At 35.6% G+C, this 25110-nt stretch overlaps 1 protein-coding gene across 1 annotated transcript in view; it reads left to right on the forward strand.

Annotated features, from left to right (window-relative positions):
* The first annotated feature begins 554 nt into the window (after positions 1–554).
* The window catches only part of PPARG (peroxisome proliferator activated receptor gamma), a 71353-nt gene continuing 46797 nt past the window's right edge, over positions 555–25110 (forward strand). The window contains exon 1 of the mRNA XM_063113559.1: positions 555–636. Coding sequence (XP_062969629.1) covers positions 555–636 — 82 coding nt within the window. The remainder of the gene's footprint in view (positions 637–25110) is intronic.

Consider the following 25110-nt stretch of genomic DNA (forward strand, 5'->3'; position numbering starts at 1 on the left):
GAATTCCAAAGTAGTCTTCAGATAACATGATTAAAGATTCGACCAGAGGTGGACACCTAAGGAAAACTTTGCCTAAATAAGCTTGTCTACCATTTCATAACCCAGAAATGTAAAGTTTTCCATTTAAGAATCAATTGATGTGTATTTTATCACAATAAAAAAATATCGAATATTGAACAGTCTCTGCTCTGATGATTCTAAATACTGTACAGCTCACGCCCCTCACAAAATACTGGACATATGGGTCACTGGCGAGACAGTGTGGCAATGTTTTCCTTGTAATGTACCAAGTCTTGCCAAAGCACTGAACCACACTATGACACAACATTTTGTCACAGCTGGCTCTCTAAACAGGACAGCGCCAGCCAGTTCAGGCCCCATCCTTTCTGTGTTTATTCCCACCTCTCCCAAATATTCGGAAACTGATGTCTTGACTCATTGGTGTATTTACAAGTGTTATTAACGCAAGTCATTTTCTTTTAATGGACTGATCTTTTGCAAGATATAGACAAAATATCAGTGTGAATTACAGCAAATTCCTATTTTATGCTGTTATGGGTGAAACTCTAGGAGATTCTCCTATTGACCCAGAGAGCGATTTCTTCACTGATATACTGTCTGCAAGCACTTCACGAGGTAAAGTCTATTCCAGATGTGGCTATTGGGGATACTTTGGGCGTTTATTTTGTGGGTTTTATTATGATTATTATTATTATACTTTGGACATTTATATAAAGGTAAAATTGCTCTTACAGTGTGTTTCAAATTGTATTTGTTCTAAAACTATCATGAATGTATTCCTGTATTTTAATGCTTAGCTTGCTGCTATAGTGTTCACTTATAAACATTCAGAACCTTAAAAAAAAAAAGCTAACCTAATCCATATTTTATCTCTGTGTATGGCTATTTCCTGAATTTTAAGCATTCAAGGTATATTTATATCCAAAAACAATACTATTCATTTTTATTTCCTGAGTTTGCATACGTTTCCCAAAAATACATAAGGGCTTTTTAGAATACTTGAAGGGCTGTTTTTTCTCCTTTTTGTCTTGTGTGTTAGATATTTTTCATAACACTTTTAATCTTATATGTTAGGTATCTCTCACAGCGTTTTTAAATCCCTCTTACAGTATTTTTACTCCTCCTAAAGTACTCTCAGCACTTTTCTGTTCTACTTTGAAATCTAGATAGGTGTGTGTATATCTCTCCCAAAGAATTGTAAGCTCTAGGACCAAGTTATATTCCTTTTTAGGATTCCTTAGGATACTCCCTAGCATAGTGTCTAATGCATTGTAGAATAGATTGTGGGGGCCTTGAAGAATATCTTTTCTAAGCATTTCATTTTACACATAAAGAAAATGGGGTCCCTAAAAGGTTATGTGCCCATACCATGCTAAATAAATGATTATCTATTACTCCTCTTTGGATGTGTCAGATTCAAATAGATAGCTCATTTTTTAACATTTCTTTCATGGCCATTGCAAAATATAAGTTCGTCATTTCTACAGCTCCTTCTACTGGAGTTTCTTAGCACAGCTTCTTCTGTTTTGTATTGTTTCGTATTTATTTCTATATTTCTATTTGTTTTATTTTTTCTCTTCTCATAGATTCCATAAAATAGATTGTGTTAACTAGTGTGAGTCAGGATTTACAATATAGATGCCAAAGCATTAAAATTAAGTCAGTTAATCATTCAAATGGATGGTTTTACATTTTAACCTTTTAATTTTCCTGGAAGTCTGAGTTTGAACATACTAGTCACAATTTTTTAAAACATCAAGCTTTTTAAAAATTAAAGGAAAAAATGTTTCCTAAAATACTATTATATTTTATTACAGTCATTTGACTCCATGAATATTTCTACCATCTGAGCCTCTTAAATAAGTGTTTAGTTTTATTACATTCTATATTATGCAGTTATTCAGTTTTTCTGTATGCCATAAAAATTGCTGCTGCCTTTCTTCAGTTATTAATTTAGCCTGCCTCGGGGCAGAATGTCCTGTCTATACTGTAAAATAGTTCTTGAGCCCAAATTTGATAGTTTTGTCTGTCTGAAAAGAATATGTCTAGAATGCAGCACAACAAATATTTTAGGCTAACTTGGGGGCAAGTACTGTTTATAATAAGGGATGGTTATGTGATTCAAGTTAGTTTTCATTCTGTGCTAATCTCTATTTTTATGTCTTGAATTTGCCCTGACTTTAATTTTTTTTTTTTTTTTTTTTTTGTCTCCTCGTATTCCTCCAAAAGAATGACCCAGTACTTTTCTTCTTAATTAACACGGGACAGAATAGAATTATTAGCAGTTAAAATATTATATTTTCTACCAACAATTTAACTCTTGTGTTATGATCTCTGGCTACTTCTTATGAATAAGTATTGTTTTTCTATTAGAAATGTGAGTTCCTAAAAGCCGAAGACCTATGATTGTTGCTTCTATTGTATTTTGCAGATGACCACTAAATATTTATTCCATCCCTGCAAAAACAAACAGACGAACTTAAAAATAATTTGGGTATTCGCTCATCATTAGCTATCTGAGGCTAGCAGAGATGAAACACTATGGAGAGTGTTTCTAAGTACAGTGATTAGTATAAGTGCTTCTTCTTCTTCATCAAAGGCAATATGGAATTGGGGGTTGTTGCAAGTAGTTGGGTTGAAGAAAAAGTGGCACGTTTGGGATGTCCAGCTGTACTGGCCATATGCATGAGATTAAAATCTCTACTGTACTTATCCACTACACCCAAAGAGGACGTCCACACCTTTTCCTAGGCTCCATTATTACTTTGACCTCTTTATGTTATTCCCCTTTCTTTTTTCATCAAGGGTTCCTCAAGCAACCCCAAGTAACCCCATGCTGGCGCTGCAACCATTTCCACTAGTAAAAATTGGCAAGATTGAAGGGAAGCTTCCACAAGCTTGAGCTGAATATGCCTCCTGCTTTTAGTGCCAGACTTAGTCCTGTGTGAATTCTATAATTTTAAGTTGTTGCACCAGAGCACTGAAAGATGATGACATGCTTGTCCTTTGGAGCTGATTGTGCAATGAAAATATGCCTTAGAGACATGATAAATGCTGCAATAGACAATCCTTCACGAGGGGAGTCTTTCCTGAGATAGGAGTGACTGAGTGATTGCACACCATTTTTGTCGAGGGAGACTTAAACTGTATCTGCATGACTCCAGGCAACTCAATACTCAGAAACATTTGGATGATTGACCAAAGTTTTTACCTTTCCAGAAGTTTAAAAGGACCCATGTGGGATATAAGGACCAATCCTATCTTGGCTACATACTTGCTGTGTAAATTTGAGCAGGTCGTTTTCCCTCTCTGTCCCTCCGTTTCCATATATATTAACAGAAGATAGAGGGTTCTCATAAGCATTAAGTGACAATATTTGTGAAAGCAGATCTAAAGCCCTATATGGAGTTTATAGTTCTAGACTTGGAGTATTAATCTCTTATGGATAGAAAAGAAGCTCTGACACAGTATCCCAAGTCTGAAGCATTTTATGGAATATGGAAAAAAAAAACTGAAGAATTCCTTATTGCACTAAAATAAGTAGTCGGCTCAGTTGGCTCAGTTGGCTAGAGCGCAGTGTTGATAACACCAAGGTCAAGGGTTTAGATTCCCTTACCAGCCAGCCGCCAATAAAAAAACAAATAAAATAAGTGGCAGTTATTTGAGTGAAACGAAGCTTCTGCATGACCTCCCACAGGCATTTTGATAAAGACAGAATTGAACTGAGAGAAAACATCTTGGATTTGATTGAAAAAATTTTTTATTTTTTTTAAGTAGGGAAACTACTTCCCACTTTCTTTTTTTAAAAAAGATGACCGGTAAGGGGATCTAAACCCTTGACTTGGTGTTGTCAGCACCACGCTCTCCCAAGTGAGCTAACTGGCCATCCCTATATAGGGATCCGAACCCGTGGCCTTGGTGTTATCAGCACCACACTCTCCCAAGTGAGCCACGGGCCGGCCCTACCTCCCACTTTCATTAACATTTATCTGTGAAGAAATTGAATATCCAAAGGTCAAAATAATTCTTTGGGCCTAAATGGGAGCAATGATTACATGTTTTCTTCTCAGAGACACTGAAAAACTATTTTAGATTGTATTGTTCTGTATATGATGAAGTGGCAGTTTAGAAAAGATTTAAGTTATTAACACAGGCTGAATTTCATAATCTCACATGTAATAACAATTCAGGACCTTTTTCTAGAATTTTACTGTTGTCCATATTAATTTTTTTTTTTAAGTTTGGCTCTAGTTTTATCATTTATTTCTTACTTAACTGTTTGGACCTCTTTCTTGATCACCAAGATTTAGTAGATTTGGTAGATTTCTAGCCTATGAGACTCTCCTTACTACTTTTTCAAAAACTGTCATTTCTCTTGTACTTTTGCCAAAAATTATGAATTATGGGAAATGCCTGAAATAAATGTCATTTATACTAGATGTTTATAAGAAAACACAAGATTTTTTAAAAAATCTTATTTTCCCTTTACAGCCTTGATGAATACAACTTGTCTTAAAAGCTACCTGACAGCAATTATCCATTTAAACTGCTAATTGCAGTATAAAATGTGGGACGTTAAATGAAAAACAACTTTATAACCCTGGTAGAGGTTGTCATAGATTAGTAATTTTGTCAGCATTCTCACTTACAACTTTAATAGGATAACCCTTGGGAAATTCTAAAATCATCATAGCTCTTTTTTAGGTGCACATTCCTTGGGTCAGAAGAGATCTGAGCAAAGTAAATTTCTTCATTGTCTTAGATCAACAGAACTGATACAGAGCTGTTATTTTAGCTTCCTTTGTACACACTTTAATAGGCGCTAGAGGTGGTCCAGTAAATGGCTTATATCCATCTACTAGTGTTGAATATTTGTGAAAATATGTGTGATAATGAATTGGACTCATTTGAAAGGAACTAAGTTTCTATAAACTTCTATCAGATAATCTTTTTTTTTTTTTTGTATCTACCGTTTTGCACCTGTAATTAATTTAGAGACAGAAATTGCACGTGTTCAAGATTGACTAGGTCAGGAAAAAATATAAAGAAATTGCACATGTAACTGATAACAATCACAATCCAACTTTTACAACTCAGAATTAAGATCACATGGCTATCTGAGTACACAGTGTTTTAGACTCATGTTATTTTTATTTGAGCATGGGATTGCCAACACGACTGAAGTTCCCACAAGTAGTGAATGGCACTTGTGGTTAACATTATAAAGTAGATTTAAAATAACTGCCAATTACCTACATGTGAATTATCCCTTGTTACCTCATGCCAGGTTTCTGTATGACCTTTTAGCTGATCTTCTGAATGAGAAACTCTCTGCCATCCAATCCAGACTGCCAGATTAGCAGTCCTGAGAAGCCTGTTTTTAGTATGTCTTCTAATATTTATTGAGCACCTACTATTTACAAGCACCATAGTGGAAATTGTGAAGTCTGGCTTTCCAAGGTCTTTATAATCTGGCTCTACTTTGTGGTTTTTGTATGTTTGTTTTTGGTGGCTGACCAGTACAGGAATCAAGCCCTATACCTTGGTATTATCAGCACCATGCTCTAAAAAACTGAGGAAACTGGCCATCCTACTTTCTATATTTTACCTGATTTCCCACCTCATCTCGGGGATTAGCCTGCCCTGTTGTGTTCAGACTTATTGTCCCAAGAATTCCTTTCCTAATTCTTCCATCTTTCAAATTCCTGCTGTCATCCAAGCACATCCAGGGAACATTCTCTGTATACGTTACTGTTAGTTGCTGTCCATCTCCTCTAAACTGAAAATGTGTTCAGAATATATCTCTTCTCCCTCCTCCACTGCCAGCACCCTCCAAGCCACCCTCTCTTGTCTGAATGCCAGTCTCTTGACAGGTTTACCTCCCAGCAGCCTGGTCTCAACTTGTCATCCAGAGGGATCATGTTAAAATATGTGAGTCAGATCTGTCACTCTGCTCAAAACTCTGCAGTGGCTCCCCATTTCACTTGTAACCAAAGCCCAAATCTGCCCCATGCCCCCTCCCCCCCAATCGACCTCTCTGATCCCCTCTCCTCCCTGTCTGTGTCCCCTTCACTCACTCTGCTCAGCTACACTGGCCTCCTTGCTGTTCCTCCAAAGTTCAGACATGCTGCTCCTTCCTGCATCTGCTCTAGTTCTTGTTTCAGGCTGGAGTCCTCTTCCTCTGACATCCTTTTGGCTGATTCCAACTCCTTCTAATCTTTGCTCAGATCTCAACTTCTAGTGAGCACTACCTCGACCATCCTATTATCTGTTTTCCCCACCATCTTTCCCTCCTCTGCACTACAATTTTCTGTTTCTAAAGCATTTATCATCTTCTAACATACTATATAATTTATTAATTGATTATATTTATTGTTGATGGTCCACTTTATCTCACTAGACTATTAACCCCATAAATGCAGAGGTCTGTGTCCACTTTGCTCACCCACTGATATATTCCAAATAACTAGAATGCTTGGTGAATAGTAGTGCTCATTAATATTTGTTAGATGGAAGAGTAAAATCCTCTAACGTTTATGGTCTCTATCACACAATTTAGCCTCTAATTAGAGAGTGTCTGGTATTATTTTCTTTTCTATATGTTCCCTAAGCCAATTACATAGTTCCTGAGGAAAAGATCCATGTTTTATTCTCTATTCAACAAATACCTAACACATAATAGGTATCTAAGATGTTCTTGTAGGTTTATCAATACCAAGCTGATCTTCTGTACCTCAACAAGCTTCTGAGGTCAGGAATGGGCATATTTATAGTAAATAAAAACAAAAGTTTAGTGAATGTTTAATATTATTATAAAACCAATTCTAATGTAGAAAAACCAGCAATAGTATATATGCTTACAAACCAGTACAAATTTGTTTTGAATTACCTGTTACTTAGAGTTACTTGCACCATGTCCCTCCATTAGTTTATCATTAGTATAATATCATTTGAATGTTAATTTTAATGTCATTTGTTTGTGAATTATTCAAATCTTGGCAGCTTCTGCAAATCTGCCCACCTTTTAATATTTCCAAGTATACATTTGAACCTCTACTAGCAATGCTCAAAAAAGGAAACTTATTTGATAAAGTAACGAATAGCCAATATATAAAGCACTTAAGCATTTATTACCTGATATATAATAGGAGCCTAACAGATGTTAGTTCTGTCTTTTTCTCACCCTTTAAATGGAAGTTACCACTTTGGGATAATATAGATTTTCATTATCCATGCTATCTAAAGTTTTCTATTGCCATACCTAATTAAGTTGGACTTACTGCTTACTCTGTTATCATTTTTAGCATTTTTTCAGAATATTTAACTATTAGCTGATAGATATATTTTATTAATCATTGTTCCAGAAGAAACTAAGTTTCAATTACTTGTTTTGGCAGATAGCCAATGGCAAAACTAAGTAACAAAACAGGAGTCCTAATATCTTTCACAAGTTCCAGACATGTGAACCCTATAGCTTTTAATTAAGTCTTTTAATTAAATCACTTCTTTGAGAAAAAGTAAATCGTCTTATATTATTATTTTTATTACACATTACTTTGTACTACATTAGCAATTAAATGTTTGATGTATGATCAATAGATATTATCTTGCTATAGTCTTATACTTTACCTAAAATCCTCCTTAGTTTGGTAATTAAAGTTATAAATCTATTATATAGATTGGGCAAGATTACTTAGTGGATTAAAATATAATGCTAACAACAGTCAAAAATGTGTTTGAATCAAGGGTTTGGATCCCTATACCAGCCAGCTGCCAAAAAAAAAAAATTTCTTTTTAATGTAACTTTGATGTTGGGATAGCCAGATTTACATAGAATTTTTTACCATTTACAAAGAAATTTCTTTGCCATTGATAAATCACATCTCTAGCCCCAATTGCCCAAGATATAAGCAACTGACCCAGGAGAAACCAGCTCAATTTTCAAGTGTATGTCCTATATTAAATTTAATCATCTTGGATATTAAATACATTTAGTTATTTCTTAAGCAATGTCAGGTAATAGAAGGGACATGCTGAATGACAGGGACAAGTACCTTTTGCTTGGAATATTAATAACAATCCAAATCCTAATCATCCATTGGCCCCACATAATTCAAAACTCATTTTTACCAGAAAGCTATCCCTAATTATTTCAGATCATATGAGTCTCTTTCTTCTCCACATTTCTAGATTGCGTATTGTCTCTCTCAGTAGTTTGGTCTCTGTATTTCCCTCTACTGCTAGACATCTTTCACCCTTGTAAGCTTCTCAAGGTCAAAACTACATTATAATGTATTTCTTGTAAAGCCTGAAAAACACCTTGCATATAGTATTAGGCAATTGGTTGTCTTGATTTGAGATGTTTTTGGTTTTGTAGTACTGATTGAACATTTACTGAGCTTAAGATATTGAGAAAGAAAAATATCAAAGAAAACTAAAACAAGGAAAGGCTTTGGGAAGAGAAATACTGTAATAAAATATAATGGTAACTCTTCCAAGAAGCAAGGTTCATAAAATAGATTGTTGATACAAAGAAAAGTTAAACAATTAGCATAAAATTGGTAGCTCAAATGGATTCGACCCACTGCCTTTATTTCATTTAAGTGGAATGGCTCAAAAGATAATTCAACTAACCCAAGCATGTTCATGGCCCAAACACAAGACTCCTGATGTAAGCATTAGTATTTGGAAAAAAATTTCCTGCATTGCTTAAAAATATGGTGTCCTTGTAAAACAGAAACAGGCCTGACACACAAGCCAGATGTATCAGTTCTAAAGCAAAAACAAAACTTTTATTACTTACTCACTCCTTAGGATAAAATGTGCACCTTTTGAATTTGTACCTACCCAATGTACACAGATTTGAGGATGTGGTTGAATATGTATATAGTCTTTATTGTCAAGGAAGCCAGTGAGAAAAAACAGATAGCCTATTAAGACTAATTTTAATAATGTTTTATAACTTTTGAGTTGAACAATTCTTAAATGAATGCCCTGGAATTCTATATGACAGTCCTTTTTTTTCTTTTCTTTTTTTTTTTGGCTGCTGGTCAGTACATATAACAATCCTTTTAACTCAACCAGAAGAGTTTTTGTTGGTTTCTTTGGCTGATCTGTATGCTTCCTTCTATCCCACTCCCAGGACCCTTACAGAACATCCTCTCTTATTTAACCTTTTTATTAAAGTATAGCATACATAGAGAAAAGTGCTTAAATCATCTTCACAAGTGAACATGCTTGTGTAATTAGCGCCCAGATAAAGAAGCAGAATAATACCAACACCCCAGAAGCCTTCTGACTATTCTAATTTCTAACCCACAGGTTAGCTTTGCCTATTTTGAATTTTATATAGGTAGAATCATAAGATGCTTACTTCTTTGTGTCTGGACTCTTTTGCTCAGCATTTGCTTGTGAGATTAATCACATTTTCAAGTATAATTGTACGTCATTCATTCTCATTACAGTATAGTGTTTTATTGTGTGACTATTTCACAATATATTTATCCATCGTACTGTTGATGGGCATTCTGGCAGTTTCCAGTATTGTAAATAGGACAGCTGTGAACATTCTTGCAGAGGTTTTTAGTGAACAAATTTATGCATTTCTGGTAGCTATGTCCTTGGGCCAGAGAATATGTCCAGCTTTAGTAGATACTGCCAAACAGTTTTGGACATGGTTGTAGCAGTTTTGGACATGGTTGTAGCAGTTTATATTTCCATGAGCAGTGTGTGAGTGTTCTATTGCTCCACGTCATCACTGGCACGTGGCATTCTGTCCTTTTCATCTCAGCAGTGGATGTGTGGGTATTATATTGTAATTTTAATTTCCCTTTCTCTCATGACTAAAAAGTTAAGCACCGTTGTAAATATTTGTCTTCCATTTGGCTATCCTTTTTTGTGAAGTGCCTGTTCAAGTCTTTTGCCTACTTTTGTATTGGGTACTTTATTATTTTTTTCTTTTTTTTACATTAGGTACTTTAAATAAGAGTTCTAAAGTATACTTTGTTAAATGCCTGTACTTGTATTGCAAATATCTTCTCCCACTCTGTGTTGCTTTTTCATTCACTTAATAAACAGAAGTTTTTCACCTTAATATAGCCCAATATACTAAATTTTTCTTTTATGGTCAGTGCTTTTTATATCCTGTTCAAGAAAGGTTGATAAAATGTCTTAGTTTTTATTTTAAAAGCTTTCCTATTTCATATTTCACATTTAGATCTGTAATCCACATGGAATTGATTTTTGTGTATGTTGTAAGGTAGGAGTTCATCTTTTCCCATATGAATATCCAATTGACCTACTACATTTATTGAAAAGATCATCCTTTCCCCACCAGCTACCCAGTAGTGACATTTATGTCATAAACCAGGTGACCATATACATGTTGGATTGATTCTGAACTTGCTACTCTGTTGCATTGGTCTGTTTTTCTATCTTTGCACTGATTAACATATTGTCTTAATTTCTGTAGCTTTATAATTGGTTTTGATAGCTGTTAGTACAAGTTCGCCAGCGTTTTTGTTCCTCTTCGTGATTGCCTTGACTATTCTTGGCCTTTTGAATTTCCATCTATGTTTTAGTCTCAGCGTGTCAATTCTTTTTTTTTTTTTAATTGAATCAAAATTGATTATACAAATTTTGGGGGTTCAACACTGAGATATGTTGATCGAATCAACATCACTAGCATATATACTGTTACAAATCGTAATTATTATTTATGCCCCTTGTCCAATCCCTTCCCATCCCCCTTTCCCTCCCCCCTCTAATCACCCTAGATTTCTTCTCTCCCTCTTAAAGAATAATGGTTACTCTGTTGATTTGCTGCCCAAATGATCTGTCCAATGCTGAGAGGTGTGATCAGGTCCCCCAATACTATCATAGAGCAGATGCCTCTTCCATCACTCTGAAATGGGCTCTGTGGAGAGAGACATCCTCCTCCTTTCTTTATCTCTGCTGTTGACTCTCCTTGTGTTAATGCACTCCAGGGGCTGGCGGACCATCTGCATGGTGGTTGTGACGTCTAGCTACCTTTGTGGCAGCCATGGTTATCATGGTGGCTGTGGTGGGCCACCCACATGGAGGAGATGTTTTTGGCATGCTCCTTGGTGCTGGCGGTGTGCCTGGTTGTGGAGAGTGTCCCAGATCCCCGCCCCAGATCCCCAAGTGGGTCCCGAGGCATTGGCATGGTGTGCCTGGTTGCAGGAGGGGGTTCAAGTCCCCTTCTCCATGCCCCAGTTTCCCAGACAGGCTCCGAGGCACTGGCACAGTGTCAGCATGTCAGTTTCTGACTGGGATTTTTATTGGAGTTGTTCTGAATCTGTAGATGAATTGGGAGAAAATTGACAGTTTTACAATATTGAGTGTCCCAGTCCATAAACATGAAATATTCCTTCATTTATTTAGATATTCTTTAGTATTTTGTTTAATAATGTTTCGGGGTTTTCGGTGTAGAAATCTTACACATATTTTGGTAGATTTTTTTCCTAGGTATTTGATGTTTTTGGTGCTATTGTAAAATTTGTTTTTAAATTTTATTTTGTATTTCTTGCTGGGCTTATAGAAATATAATTGGGTTTTGAATATTGACCCTGTATGAAGGAATTTTGCTAAATTCTCTTATTAACTCTAGTGGTTTGGGGTAGGATTTTTTTAACGCAATCATGTCATCTGTGAGTAATGTTAGTTTTATTTCTTCTTTTTCAATCCTCGTGTCTTTTTTCCCCCTTATTGTGTTGGGTAGGATCTCCAGTACAGTATTGAATAGAAGTAATGATAGCTGGTATTATCTCACTCCTGATCTCAGGAGGAAAGCTTTAAAGTGTGATGGCCACTTTAGGTTTTATGTTTGTTTTATATAGATAGTCTTTATCAGACTAATGAAGTTCCCTTTCCTTAGTAGTTAAGAATTTTTTTAAAAAATCATGAATGAATGTTGAATTTTATCAAATGCTTTCATATAGGATATTTTTAATAATGCTATAATAGCTCAGGAAGAAGATTTAAATATGGAAAAAATGTTTACTATGGATATTTTAATATCCATTGTAAAATATTTTAAGATAATATATGAGATAGCTAGTGAAAATCTGCACATCAGCCTATAACCACTAGTGATCTAGTTTCATCTATTTTGACACTTTTGTTCTCAGTGTTTGTTTAACTTAAGACCATTATCTTCTCATTAAGATTGCTTGGTACAGTAAATTAAAAATAAAGGAGCATAGCGTATCACATCATTTTGCCAGACTAAACAACTCTGAGAAGGAAAATGGCTTTTCCCTCTATGATAATTTTAAGCTGTTAGAGGAACTTCAGTAGTCAAGGGTTACTTAACCCCATGTACCGAGTCTGTCTTTTCCTCGTTGCAGGAGGACCTTTACAAAAGTGTTTGAGAGGTGGGCAAAGCAAAGAGAAACAGTCCTTTGGCAGATCTTTGGTGGCTCCTTCCTTTCTGAGTAGTTAGAAGCTTTTGAGGAGCATTCTTTCATTTTTTTCTTTTCTATGCTTCTCCCCCATTTTCATTCTGCAATCACTGCAAAGCCTAACCTAAAATGTGGAGGGACAGCTAGCCAGGGAAACCATCCACATTCTTTTTCTGACCTAAGCACCATTCTTTTTCTTTTTTTAATTAATAAACTTTATTTTTTAGAGCAATTTTAGGTACAGAGCAAAATTGAGCAGAAAGTACAGAAATTTCCTTTAGACCACTCTCTCCATGAGCTACCCCCTCCTGACATCTCCCACCAGACTGATCCATTTGTTATCACCCAAAGTCCATAGTTTAAATTACGGTTCTCTCTTGGTGTTGGACATTGAACGGGTTTGGACAAATGTATAATGACACGTATCCACCATTGTAGTGTCACACAGGTTTCACTGCCCAAAAATCCTCTGTGCTCTGCCTATTCATTCCTCCCTCCCTCCAACCCCTGGCAAATGCTGACCTTTTTACTATCTTTATATTTTTATCTTTTCCAGAATGTCATGTAGTTGGAATTGTACTGTATGCAGCCCTCAGATAGGCTTTTTTCATGTAGTAATGTGCATTTAAGTTTCCTCCATCGCTTGATGGCTCATTTGTTTAGCAGTGAACAATATTTCATTGTCTGGATGAACAACAGTTTATTTATCCATTCACCTACTGAAGGACATCTTGGTTGTTTCCAAGTTTTGGCAATTACAAATAAAGCTGTTACAACAATCTGTGTGCAGGTTTTTGTGTGGACATTAGTTTTCAGTTCATTTGGATAAATGTGATTACTGGATTGTATTGTAAGAGTATGTTTAGTTTTGTAAGAAACTGCCAAACTGTCTTCCAAAGTGGCTTTGACATTTTGCACTTTCACCAGCAATGAATGAGAGAAAGTTCCTGTTGCTCCACATCCTCACCAGCATTTGGTGGCGTCAGTGTTTTGGATTTTGGCCATTCTAATAGGTATGTAGTAGTATCTCATTGTTGCTTTAATTTGCAAATCCCTGATGGAGTATATGCTGAAGATCTTCTCATGTGCTCACTTGCCATCTGTATATCTTCTTTGGTGAGGTGTCTGTTAAGGCCTTTTGCCCACTTATTAATCAGGTTGTTTATTTTCTTATTGTTAAGTTTTAAGGGTTCTTTGTATATTTTGGAAAACAGTCCTTTATTAGATGTGTTTTTTGCAAATATTTTCTCCCACTCTGTGACTTGCTTTCTCATTCTCTTGACTTTGTTTTGCACAGAGCAGAAATTTTGAACTTTAATAACGTCCAGCTAATCAATTCTTTCTTTCATGGGTCATGCCTTTGGTGTTTATGTAAAAAATCATTACCACACCCAGTGGCATCTAGGTTTTCTTCTGTATTATCTCAGAGGAATCTTAGAGTTTTGCATTTTACATTTAGATCGGTGATCCATTTTGAGTCAATTTTTATAAAGGGAGTGCAATCTGTGTGTAAATTCTTTTTATTTTTTGCTCATGGATGTCCAGTTGCTCCAGCACCATTTATTGAAAAGACTGTCTTTGCTCTCTTGCATTCTCTTTGCTCCTTTGCCTAAGATCAGTTGATTGCATTTATTTGGGACTATTTCCAGGCTCTCCATCCTATTTTATTGATCTGTTTGTCTATTCTTTTACCACTACCACAGTCTTTTGATTACTGTAGCTTTATAACAGGTCTTGAAGTCAGGTAGTGTCAGTCCTCCGACTTTGTTCTCCTTCAATATTGTGTTGGCTCTCCTGAGTCTTTTGCTTTTCCATATAAACTGTAGAACCAGCTTGTTGATATCCACAAAATAACTTGCTAGGATTTTGATTGAGATTGCAGGGAAACTATAGATCAAGTTGAGAAGAACCAACATCTTGGCAATATTTGTTTTTTTAACCCATGAACACGGAATATCTCTTCATTTAGTTAGTTTTTTGATATCTTTTACCAGTTTTATAGTTTTCCTCATACAGATTTTGTACATATGTTGTTTTATACCTATTTCATTTTTGGTGGTACTAATGTAAATGGTAATTTTTTTTTAATTTCAAATTCCACTTGTTCTTTGCTGGTATATAGGAAAGCAATTGACTTTTGTATATTGACCCTGTATCCTGCAACCTTGTTATAATTGCTTATTAGTTCCAGGTTTTTTGGTCTGTTCTTTCAGATTTTTTAAATATGCTCTTAGATGGTCATGTTGTTTGCAAAGATAGTTTTATTTCTTCCTTTCCAGTCTGTATCCCTTTTGTTTCTTTTTCTTTTCTTGTCGCATTAGCTAGGGTTTCCAGTATGACTTTGAAAAGCAGTGGGGAGAGGGAATATTCTTGCCTTGTTCCTCATCTTAGTGGGAAAGCTTAAGTTTCACACCATTAAGTATGATGTTAGCTGTACATTTTTCGTAGATGTTCTTTATCAAGTTAAGGAAGTGCCCTTTTGTTCCTAGTTTGCTGAGAGTTTTTATCATGAATGTGTGTTGGCTTTTCTCAAATTCTCTTTCTGCATCTATTGATATGATCATGTGATTTTTCTTCATTAGCCTGTTGAGCGTTGCATACCTACGATAAATTTCATTTCATTCTGGTATGTGAGTATACTTCAAAAAGTTTGTAGGAAACGGACCGACCCCTTGGCGCACTCGGGAGAGTGCGGCGCTGGGAGCGCGCCAGTACTACCGCCGCGGGTTCAGATCCTATATAAGGCTGGCTGGTGCGCTCACTGGCTGAGCGCCGTGCGGCAGGTCACAAAAGGACAAAAATAAATAAATAAATAAATACCCAAAGCTTTGGGCCGAGCCTGTGGCACACTCGGGAGAGTGCAGCCCTGGGAGCGGCCAGTGCACTCACTGGCTGAGTACCGGTCACGAAAAAGACAAAAAAAAAAAAAAAAAAGTTTGTAGGAAAATAGAATTCAAATATAATATTAATCTCTCTGTGAACTTTTTGAAGTACCCTTGTATAATTCTTTTTATACATTGTTGGATTGAATTTGCTGATATTTTGTTGAGGATATTTGCATCTATGTTCATGAGAGATATTGGTCTTTTTTTTTTTTTCCTTATAATGTCTTTGTCTTGTTTTAGTATTAGGGTAAGGCTGGCCTCATAGAATGAGTTAAGATGTATTCCTTCTGCTTCTATCTTCTGAAAGAGACTGTAGAGAATTGGTATAATTTCTTCTTTAAATGTTTGGTAGAATTCATCAATAAACTCATCTTGGCCTAGTGCTTTTTGTTTTGGAGGTTATTAATTATTGATTCAATTTGCTTAATAAATATAGGCCTGTTAAGATTATCTACTTCACCTTGTCTTTCAAGGAATGGGTCCATTTCATCTAGATTGTTAGATTTGTGGGCATAAAGTTATTCATAATATTCCTTTATTATCCTTTTAATGTCCATGAGATCTGTAATGATGTCCCCTCTTTCATTTCTGAATAAGCACAATTCTTCACTTGCTGTCCGTGTGTGCTTGGCAAAGAAGGAATTTCAGCTAAACCAGAGTAACTGTTCAAGAGATTTAGCTTTAATCCTAGTTAGATTATTAGTAAGATCTCCCATCTCCCTTTAGAAATGCTTGAAGATAGTTTTAGCAGATCAAGCTTGAACTAGTTTAACAATGAATCTGCAGCTAAGGAAGCAGAAGAAATGACTAGTATGAGTGAGGGCGTGATCCTTAATCTTTCCTGTCTCCTGATACCTCAGGACTGGCTTAAGCCACCTATCTAAACAAGATGTGGCCCATGCAAGAGAAAATGAACTTTTGAAAAGCACAAATGAATATGGTCTTCTCTAAAGCTGATGATGTACTCTCTGATGATCTGAATTTGAAAATTTGCTATTGAGACCTTCTGGCTTATTATAAAGAAGTGTGTGCATATATATATATACATATTGGAATGCTTCAACCTCTGCCAAGACTATCAGTGGGAAACCAAACCACAGAAACACTGTATTTGGTTTTCATTAAAGTCTAAGTAAACAGCGGAGTGGAAATATATTTCCTTATTCAAAGAAACAAATGACACACCAAAGAATTTCTTTCTTTCTTTCTTTTTTTTTGTGGCTGGCTGGTATGGGGATCTAAACTCATGACCTTGGTGTTATAAGGCTATGCTCTAACCAACTGAGCTAACTGGCCAGCCCCTAAAGAATTTATTTCTAACCCTTTTCTTAATTCATGCTGTTCAAAATAAGGGGTTCAGAGAAACCACAACAGAATTCAAACCCCAGCTCTAATATCTACTAGCTGTGTAACATTGGGCAAATCATTTCAGCTGTTTTCTGTCTAATTTTTTTAGTCTGTTAGGTGGTAATTATAATTGTATATATTATTACATATACATAATACATAGGACTGTTTATGTCTGTAAATTATATATTACATATTATATATGCATTTACAAATTATAAGTTATATATATAATACATTTAGGGAACAGTGCCTGTCATATAAGTACTTAAAAATTGTTAGCTATCATTATTGAGTTGTACTTCTGCTAATGGGTTCCTGTGTCTTTTTCCTTCTTTACTAAACAAAACCCACAATACTACATGAAGGAAAATAACTGAATTAGTAGAACTTATTTTTTAAATGCTTAAGTCAGAAGGACAGCCATCTGTTGGTCAAGTATCAAAATCTTTTCTGATTTTTCCTTCATTTTACTTGAAAGTACCTTAAAATTTTCTCTACTTTTCTAGATTATTGCATGATATTTCCTTTCAAGAGGACTGGGACACATGTAAGGAATAGATTTACTCTCTCTATTAGGTTAAATCATGAGAAAATATTACAATCAAAAGATATTTAACTTTAACTTAATTTTTACTTCTATCAAGTAATACTTGTACATAGTTTAACAAGTCAGATAGTATAAAGGTTTCAGTGAAGAACGGTGATCCTTGATGCTACAGCTAGTTCCCACTCCTCAAAGGTAATGATTTTTAACTCTTTTAGACATCTCTTCCAGCATTTACCTCCATATCTTTCTTTTTCTTTTTCTTTTTTTTTTTTTTGGTTGTTTCTTATCTATGAACCCATCACTAACCCATCAAACTCTGACTGAGTAATAAAAACTGCTCTCAAAGTGGTCAGATACAAGTGCCCCAGGTATTCCGATTTCTTGTGTGATCCCACATGGCATTCTTCCTCCTCTCGCTCCAATCTCTCTAGGTTACTCTGTATCTATTGTCCTTGGACTTCCTTTCACTTCTCTCCTGTGATTAGACACTTTGTTTCCTGGATTGGATCCTATATTTTGCCTTTCTTTGTTGTAGTGGAGAACTCTGGGAAAGAGTACATGGGAGGTAGCTTTTTTGGAGATCTTATATTTCTGAAAATGTCTTTATCCTACCTTCAAACTTGATTGATGGTTTGGCTGAGTTTAAAATTCTAAGTTGGAAATAATTTTTTTCTCTGAAATTTGAAAACTGTTCTGTTGATTTTCTAGCTTCTAGTGTTACTGTTGAGAAGTTCAATGTCATTCTGATTCCTGTTTCTTTCCATGGGACTTTTTTTCCTGTCTGGAAGTTCTTAGGATAGTCTCTATAGGAAGGGCATTGACCTTCACAGTGATTCCTTTACATGTGGTTTAAATAAAAAAATCCTTTCTCTCTTGGGCTTTGTTGTTGTTTTAACCAACATAAATCCTTGGTCTTAGTCGTTCTAAAGTTAAAGAAAAGCTGAGCAACAACTTAATAACACTTCTAAATACATGTGGTAAAGGGCAAATATGCAGAACATAATAAATATATGTTTAGAAAATGGGGGGAAAAGTTGGAAACTCCAACATAGGTTAGACCATCATTTCACAAACTACATTTCATCAAATATTAAACTTCTCAAATGTTGCATATTGTGCCTTCCCTTCCCTTTTTATATTCTTATGAATCGTTAGCATATTAGTCTAAGAAGTCTTGCAATAAACCTATTTAACCTTGCTTAGCTTAGCATTTCCTGAGTTTACTTGACTACCAGATTAATTTTTCTTTTTAATTATTTTTAGAGGAACATCATTAACATATATATAAGAGCTGGGGAAATGCCAGGTAAGGCATAGACTTTCCCGGCTACAAAAGAGCTATTAAGCATTAGAATGAGTAACTGAGAGAAGCTGTGGACTCTCCTTTTCCAGAGAACTGTAAAACAGGACATCTGTTTTAGGCGTAGTCCTGTTTGAACAATAGGACTTTGCTGGCGTTTCTTCCTCTTCCTGTCCCCTAGTGGTAGTGTTGGAAGCTTTTAGCCCACCTTTTATGACTACACTACTCTGGTTACTAGTATGTACAAAAATTACTACTAATAATAATAATTATATTTATTGAGAACGTAAGTATCTGGTCCTATGCTAGCTGCTTTACATATATTGTGTAATTTAGTTCTCACAACAGTTAAAGAGGTAGGCAATATTATTATTTTAACGATGGGGATAATTAGAGAGCTCACAAAACTGACAACCAATAGGCTAGCATCCGAACCCATGACATTGGGCAAGATAATGCTTTCACCCCTCTGCACTGTTAACATTCAGAGCAGCAACCTGCAACAAACAAATGAAATAGGTATATCTGTATTTATTAAGTAAAAACTTGGACCAATACAATGCTTATTTCGTTAGACCATGCAAGACTATTTTTTAAATCTTTGATTAATTCAGAGTTTATTATTTTGGTTAGGAACAAATTCTGTTACAGATTTATTTCTTCTGCAGTAATTTGCCACCCAGTAAATGGTTCCTTGCATGGGAGTTTTTCCTCCATAAATTTGATATCATTCATTTAAACATTGATATGTTCATTAAGACCCCCCAAAATCTGGATCTATGAAAATTGGCATAGGTTAAAAGTCCCTTTTTAAAAACATATTTACATATAGTAACAACTTCATAGTGCAGCGCAAAGAATGTCAGGCTAGGAGAAAGAAGAGCTGGGCTCTCACTCAGTCCACTTCTAATAACTGCATTCATGGGCAAATCACTTTGCCTCATTGTCTGTCAAGTGAGGGACTTAGAGTCTCTCAAAAAGACCTTTTCCACTCTAATATTTCAGGATGATTTTTGTCTCTGGATGTCAGCTATCACGATAGGAGAGGAGTTAGAAAATTTCCGGGTTAATTTACACTGCAAAATTATTTTCATGAATTAGTAAGGAGGGGCTGGATAAACAAGTTGGGACCATATTTATGAGTACCATGACATTAAACTGACATAAATGAGGAGAGACTGAAAAATCAGTGATGAAGTGTCTCTTTGAGGCCATTTCCAACAAGGCTACTAAGTTTTAGAGACTCTATGAAAGGTTTTTTCCTGGTACATACTCTTCTTGCCCAGCTTAACACATTTCTCTAATAAAGCTTTTATTTGAGAATTGCTCTTCATACTATATCTCTAGCCCCTGTGTCTGCCTGGCACATCATAGGTATTCAGTGAAAGTTTGTTGAAATTAACTGTTGTTTAATATAGAACTGGAAGATCAGGAAAGGATATGTTTTTCTAGCGGGTATTCAGTTTAGAAAGCTAAGCATGCAGGCTGTGGCACTTTAGACCATCTGGGTTCCACACCCCGCTCTACTGCTTAGTACCTGTGTGCTCTTAGACTAGTTACTTACTTCCATGTCTGTACTTTAGTTTCCTCGTCTGTAAGGAAAATTGTAAGTGTACCTACTTCATAAGGCTGGTGTGAGAATTAAATGAGACAATCCAAATACAGTATTTGGCATAATACTTAGCAAAGATTTAGGGTACTATTAATATTAACTAACGTAAATATTAATGAAATGCAACATTTCCCCCAGCTGTTTTAATAGAAATTTTTCTTTTCTCTTCATAAGGAACAACATAAAACTCCAAAGGTAGGTCACATAGTGCTAGTGCTCGATTTTATAATTTGGCATCTTTTCTGACCCACTTTCATATTCACAGATAATGATGCCTAACAGATTAGAAAAGTTTCTTTATTTTTGCATGAAATTGGTTGTATTTTTGTTTGGAAATACATTATACTTTGGAGTATTGTGAAAAGTCTTCTCTGACTATAACAGAGTTTAAAGCCAAGTTTGAAGGTCTTAACATAAATGGCACAAATTCATGTCCTTGCTCACAAGGTCTGCCTAAAGACGTTTGCCGGCTTGAAACACACTGAAGGTTGTGAAATTGATGGATATACCCTGATGCAACACAGCTCAGTATCACCCAGCTGGAAAGTTAAGACACTTACTTGTTCCTGAGAGGGGCTGTTGTTCATGCAAATATTTTGTTCATCTGTTCTTTCATGGGTAATTGCATGGAGTAACAAAAAACACCTACTCAACTTACAGCTTGGCAGAAACAGTAGCTTATGTTTTCTAGAGACAAAATGAGAAGCAGGCTTCCTGGACCCGTCTCTAAGTCAAAATAAAATAAAACATCCAGGGAACGTCTGTGCCTCCCCATAACTATGGTCCATGCAGTAATATTCTTTAGGTCAAAGTGTCCCAGAATAAAAGGAAAGGGAGAAGGGGCAGGGGGAAGGGAAAATGTGTGTTTGGCAATATGTTTTCATAGAGATGAAGAGGCAAGCTGTTTTTCTTTCTTGCTTTGTCCTTTCTGCTTAGAAAAATAAGAAAACTTTATAGGACCCTAATCTTCCTCAGGTAAACAACAAAAGAGAAAAAAACTGAGTATACATTGTTGAGAGGAAGGGTTATAGTTTATATTGTATTTTACTTGTAATATTGAAGATTAACATCTTTTGGGTAGAGCTTAAGTCTTAGCAAAACTAAACCATTGAGAAAGTATTTTTCCATTTTTCACAGCAAAATGAAACTCATCCTACTTTTTTCTGTAAAATAAGATCATGCCATTGGCAAGAATTTAGTAAACAACTGCACATAAGGACTAAAGGAAAAATAGAATAATAAGACATTGTTCCTTTGCTCCAGACTGGAAACATAATGGTGGAGGTGTTTTTCTAAATAATTATATCAGAGTTAAAGGAAAGGTACAAAGTGCTGTGGAGGAGGAGGAAGAACATGGGAACACGGGAACTCTGTATTCTCTGCTCAATTTTTATGTAAACCTAAAACTGACGTGAAAAATTAAAGGCTATTATTTAAGGAAAAAAAAAAAACAAAAAATCCCCCAGCATCCTTTTGGCCATGAAGTATACTACAAGTACAAATTTTTTTAGGGGTTTCATATTTGTTTGGTTTGGTGTTTTTGGTTTGTTTGTTTGTTTTGCTTTTGGTTTGGTTTGGTTTGGTTTTTTTGGCAGCTGGCCAGTACAGAGATCGAACCCTGGACCTTGGTGTTATCAGCACCACACTCTAACCAACTGAGTTAACCAGCCAGCCAGGGGGTTTTATTATATCTTAAAAATCTCGTGAACTTTTAATTCTATTCTTTAACACATACATGGCTATTTAACATAAAAATTTTCCCAAAACTTCTCAGTAAAATAGATGACCCATAGGGATATGGTTCCTGTATTAAGAAGCATGGTTTTGATCGGCAGGGAGTCATTGAAGTTGTATGTTGAAAAAGAAACAAGACAAGATTAAACCACTAAAATGATGAATGACCAATTTTTCCTGCAACCCAGATATTTTTGCACTCTTATTTTCACTTCTTAGTACTCATATAGAGGCCTATGTAGTACCTTTGACTCACTTAGTCAACGTTTATTTTGTATGCAGAAATTTTGCAGTAGGCGTAATGAGAAATAGTTGATAAACTCACCTTTGTGGATATTACAATCTAGACAAGAGAGATATACTTTGATATGAAAGCAACTTATACTGTACCAAGAAAAATGGATAGAAAAATGAAAATTAAGCATGCTGAAGAGATTGGCAAGGTCAATGGAGTGACCTGGGTTAGGTAGGTTTAGATGAATTTTGAAACAAAAGACACTGTTCAATGGGTGCCCCTGTCATTAGGAACACAAAATTTTTTCTGGATGTCACTAAGACCTGGTATGACCTTTAAGCTATCACTAATACACATTCCTCTTTGTGGTGTGTAGTGTTTACACTGCAACACAGATAACTCAAGGTTGTTTGGGCACTTATTTATATAGATATTCAGACATGTGAACCCAAACGGTGCCTAGTGAGTCCTCTTGGAAGCAGTGAAGCACATTCACAGGACCAGTGTCCTTATTTGTATTTTCAAGGCACTTTGTTTTTCTTATGAAGACCACAACTGAAACCTTTAATCTCATGCAAGAGTTAGCCTTCGAGAGCAGATTCCTTAGTTCTCTGCTTGCTGTGAAAAAGCAAAAAGCCCTTTCCCAAATACCCCTAGGAGAGTAGCCCTTCCTCCATAAATCTTTCTCATCAATGAGAGAATGAAAATAATATATACAGAATAGGGTCAATCTTGAGTTTGAATCTTCCACTTCCTGGCTAGTGGACCTTGGGCAAGTCACTTTGCCTCTCTTGTCTTGGCTTACGTATCTATGAAGTGGGGATAATATCTCAGATTACATGGAATGAAAGGTAGACTATGTCTGGGACATGGGAGGTGCTCAGTAAATATCAGTTTGCTTCCCTGTTTCCTTGCCCCTTCTACCAAAATTCACAGACATCTTATTCAGTCATCAACTCATTTAGTATTTAATAAATAAGTATTTAATGAGCACCTACTATGAGCCAGGCCCTTTTGTTAAATGGTGGGAATATGACTGTGGACAGGACAGATAAACCTGTCATTTCAGGAGACCTGAAGTTTATGAGCAGTTCATTTCTTTGTCTCCAGTGTCAGTAATCCTAAATTCACACAGCTCTCCACCAGCGTTTCTGACTAAAGAGTTAACATTTAAAATACTTAGTGACTCCTTTTTGGGCACCACTTTGAACGGTGAATCAGTTTTGGGTAAACCAAGTCAGACAGGTACCTATTGCATAAAGGTTTAGAGTCTACACACTCCAGAGGCTCACCAGTTCACATTAAGTATGTAGAACCAAAACTGACCAGGGTTTTATTTCAGTTACCATGACAACAAATCATATTTAGAAAATTGCACGTGACATGTGTCATCATGAACAATTCACAAAACTAATTATAATGTGGCTTTAGAATCCATATAAGTTTTTTCCCTTTATCTTTTTAATGTTTTTTTTGTTTGTTTCTATCTCTGTTTTGTTTTGTTTTTGTTTTGGGGGTGGTTTAAAATTAATGCTGAGCTAGATTCTGATTTTGACATTCTGTCATTTATAATCCAAATGTTTCCATGTATCTCTAACCTTTCTGTTCTCAATATAGGAAAAACTTTCTCCCCTTTAATAAAAGCTGTATCCACAGAAAAGATAAATATTTGAGTCATTTTTTATAGTACAGAAGGGACCTTTCTTTTTTTTTTTTTTTGGCCTCTGGCTGGTAAAAGGATCTGAACCTGGGACCTTCCCTTTTTAAAAAGATTTATTTTAGTATTATTTTAAGAACAGAATTATTTTAGAATGCAGTTAAAGAATAAATTCATTTACCTAAATTCAATTTTTACCAACTTTTCTATTACACAAAAGCATTATAAACACAAATTGAATAGCAAAATTTTCATCCTGAAGAGAAAAATATTTAGGGTTTCTAATTTTAAGAGAGTAAAATTGTCCTAGAACCCTATGTTCTTTAAAAATAATCATTCAAGGGCGGTCCTGTGGCTCACTTGGGAGAGTGTGGTGCTGATAACACCAAGTGAAGGGTTAAGATCCTCTTACTGGTCATCTTTAAAAAAAAAAAAAGAAATCATTCAGTATGAGAGAAAATATTTGCAAACCATACATCTGATAAGTAGTTAATATCAAAATATATAAGAAACTCAAAAAACTCAATAGCAACAAAACAAATATCCCAGTTAAAAAATGGGGAAAGGACCTGAATAGACATTTCTCTAAAGGTGATATACAGATGTTCAACAGGTACATGAAAAGATCCTCAACCTTATTAATCATCAGGGAAATGCAAATCAGGACCACAATGAGTTATCACCTTACACCGGTTAGAATGCCTATTATCAAAAACACAAAAGATAACAAGTGTTGGCAAGGATGTGGCAGAGAGGGAACACTTGCACACTGTTGATGGGAATGTAAATTGACACAGCCATTATGGAAAACAGAATGGAGGTTTCTCAAGAAATTAAAAATTGAACTACCACATGACCCAGAAATCCCTCTGCTGGGTACATATCCAAATGCAGTGAAATCAGTAGTTGAAGAAATATCTGTGCTCCCATATTTATTGCAACATTATTCACAATAGCCAACATGTGAAATCAACCTAAGCGTCTGTTGATGGACTAATGAATAAAAAATGCAATATATATGTATCTGTGTGTGTGTATACATAACACATACACAATGGAATATTATTTAGCTTATTACTTAGCCTTAAAAAAGAAGGAAATCTTGTCATTTGTGACAACATATATGAACCTATAGGACATTATGCTAAGGGAAATAAGACAGGCACAGGATGACAAATACTACATGATCTCACTTACATGTGGAATCTAAAAAAGCCAAAATCATAGAAGTAGAGGGTGGAATGGTGGTTGCCAGGGAATGGGATGGGAGAAATGGGAAGATGTTGGACAAAGGTTCAGTTGTGCAAGGTACGTTTTGGGGTTCTAATGTACAGCAAGGTGACTGTA

Source organism: Cynocephalus volans, chromosome 11 (assembly GCF_027409185.1).
Source record: "Cynocephalus volans isolate mCynVol1 chromosome 11, mCynVol1.pri, whole genome shotgun sequence".
Classification (NCBI taxonomy): Eukaryota; Metazoa; Chordata; class Mammalia; order Dermoptera; family Cynocephalidae; genus Cynocephalus; species Cynocephalus volans.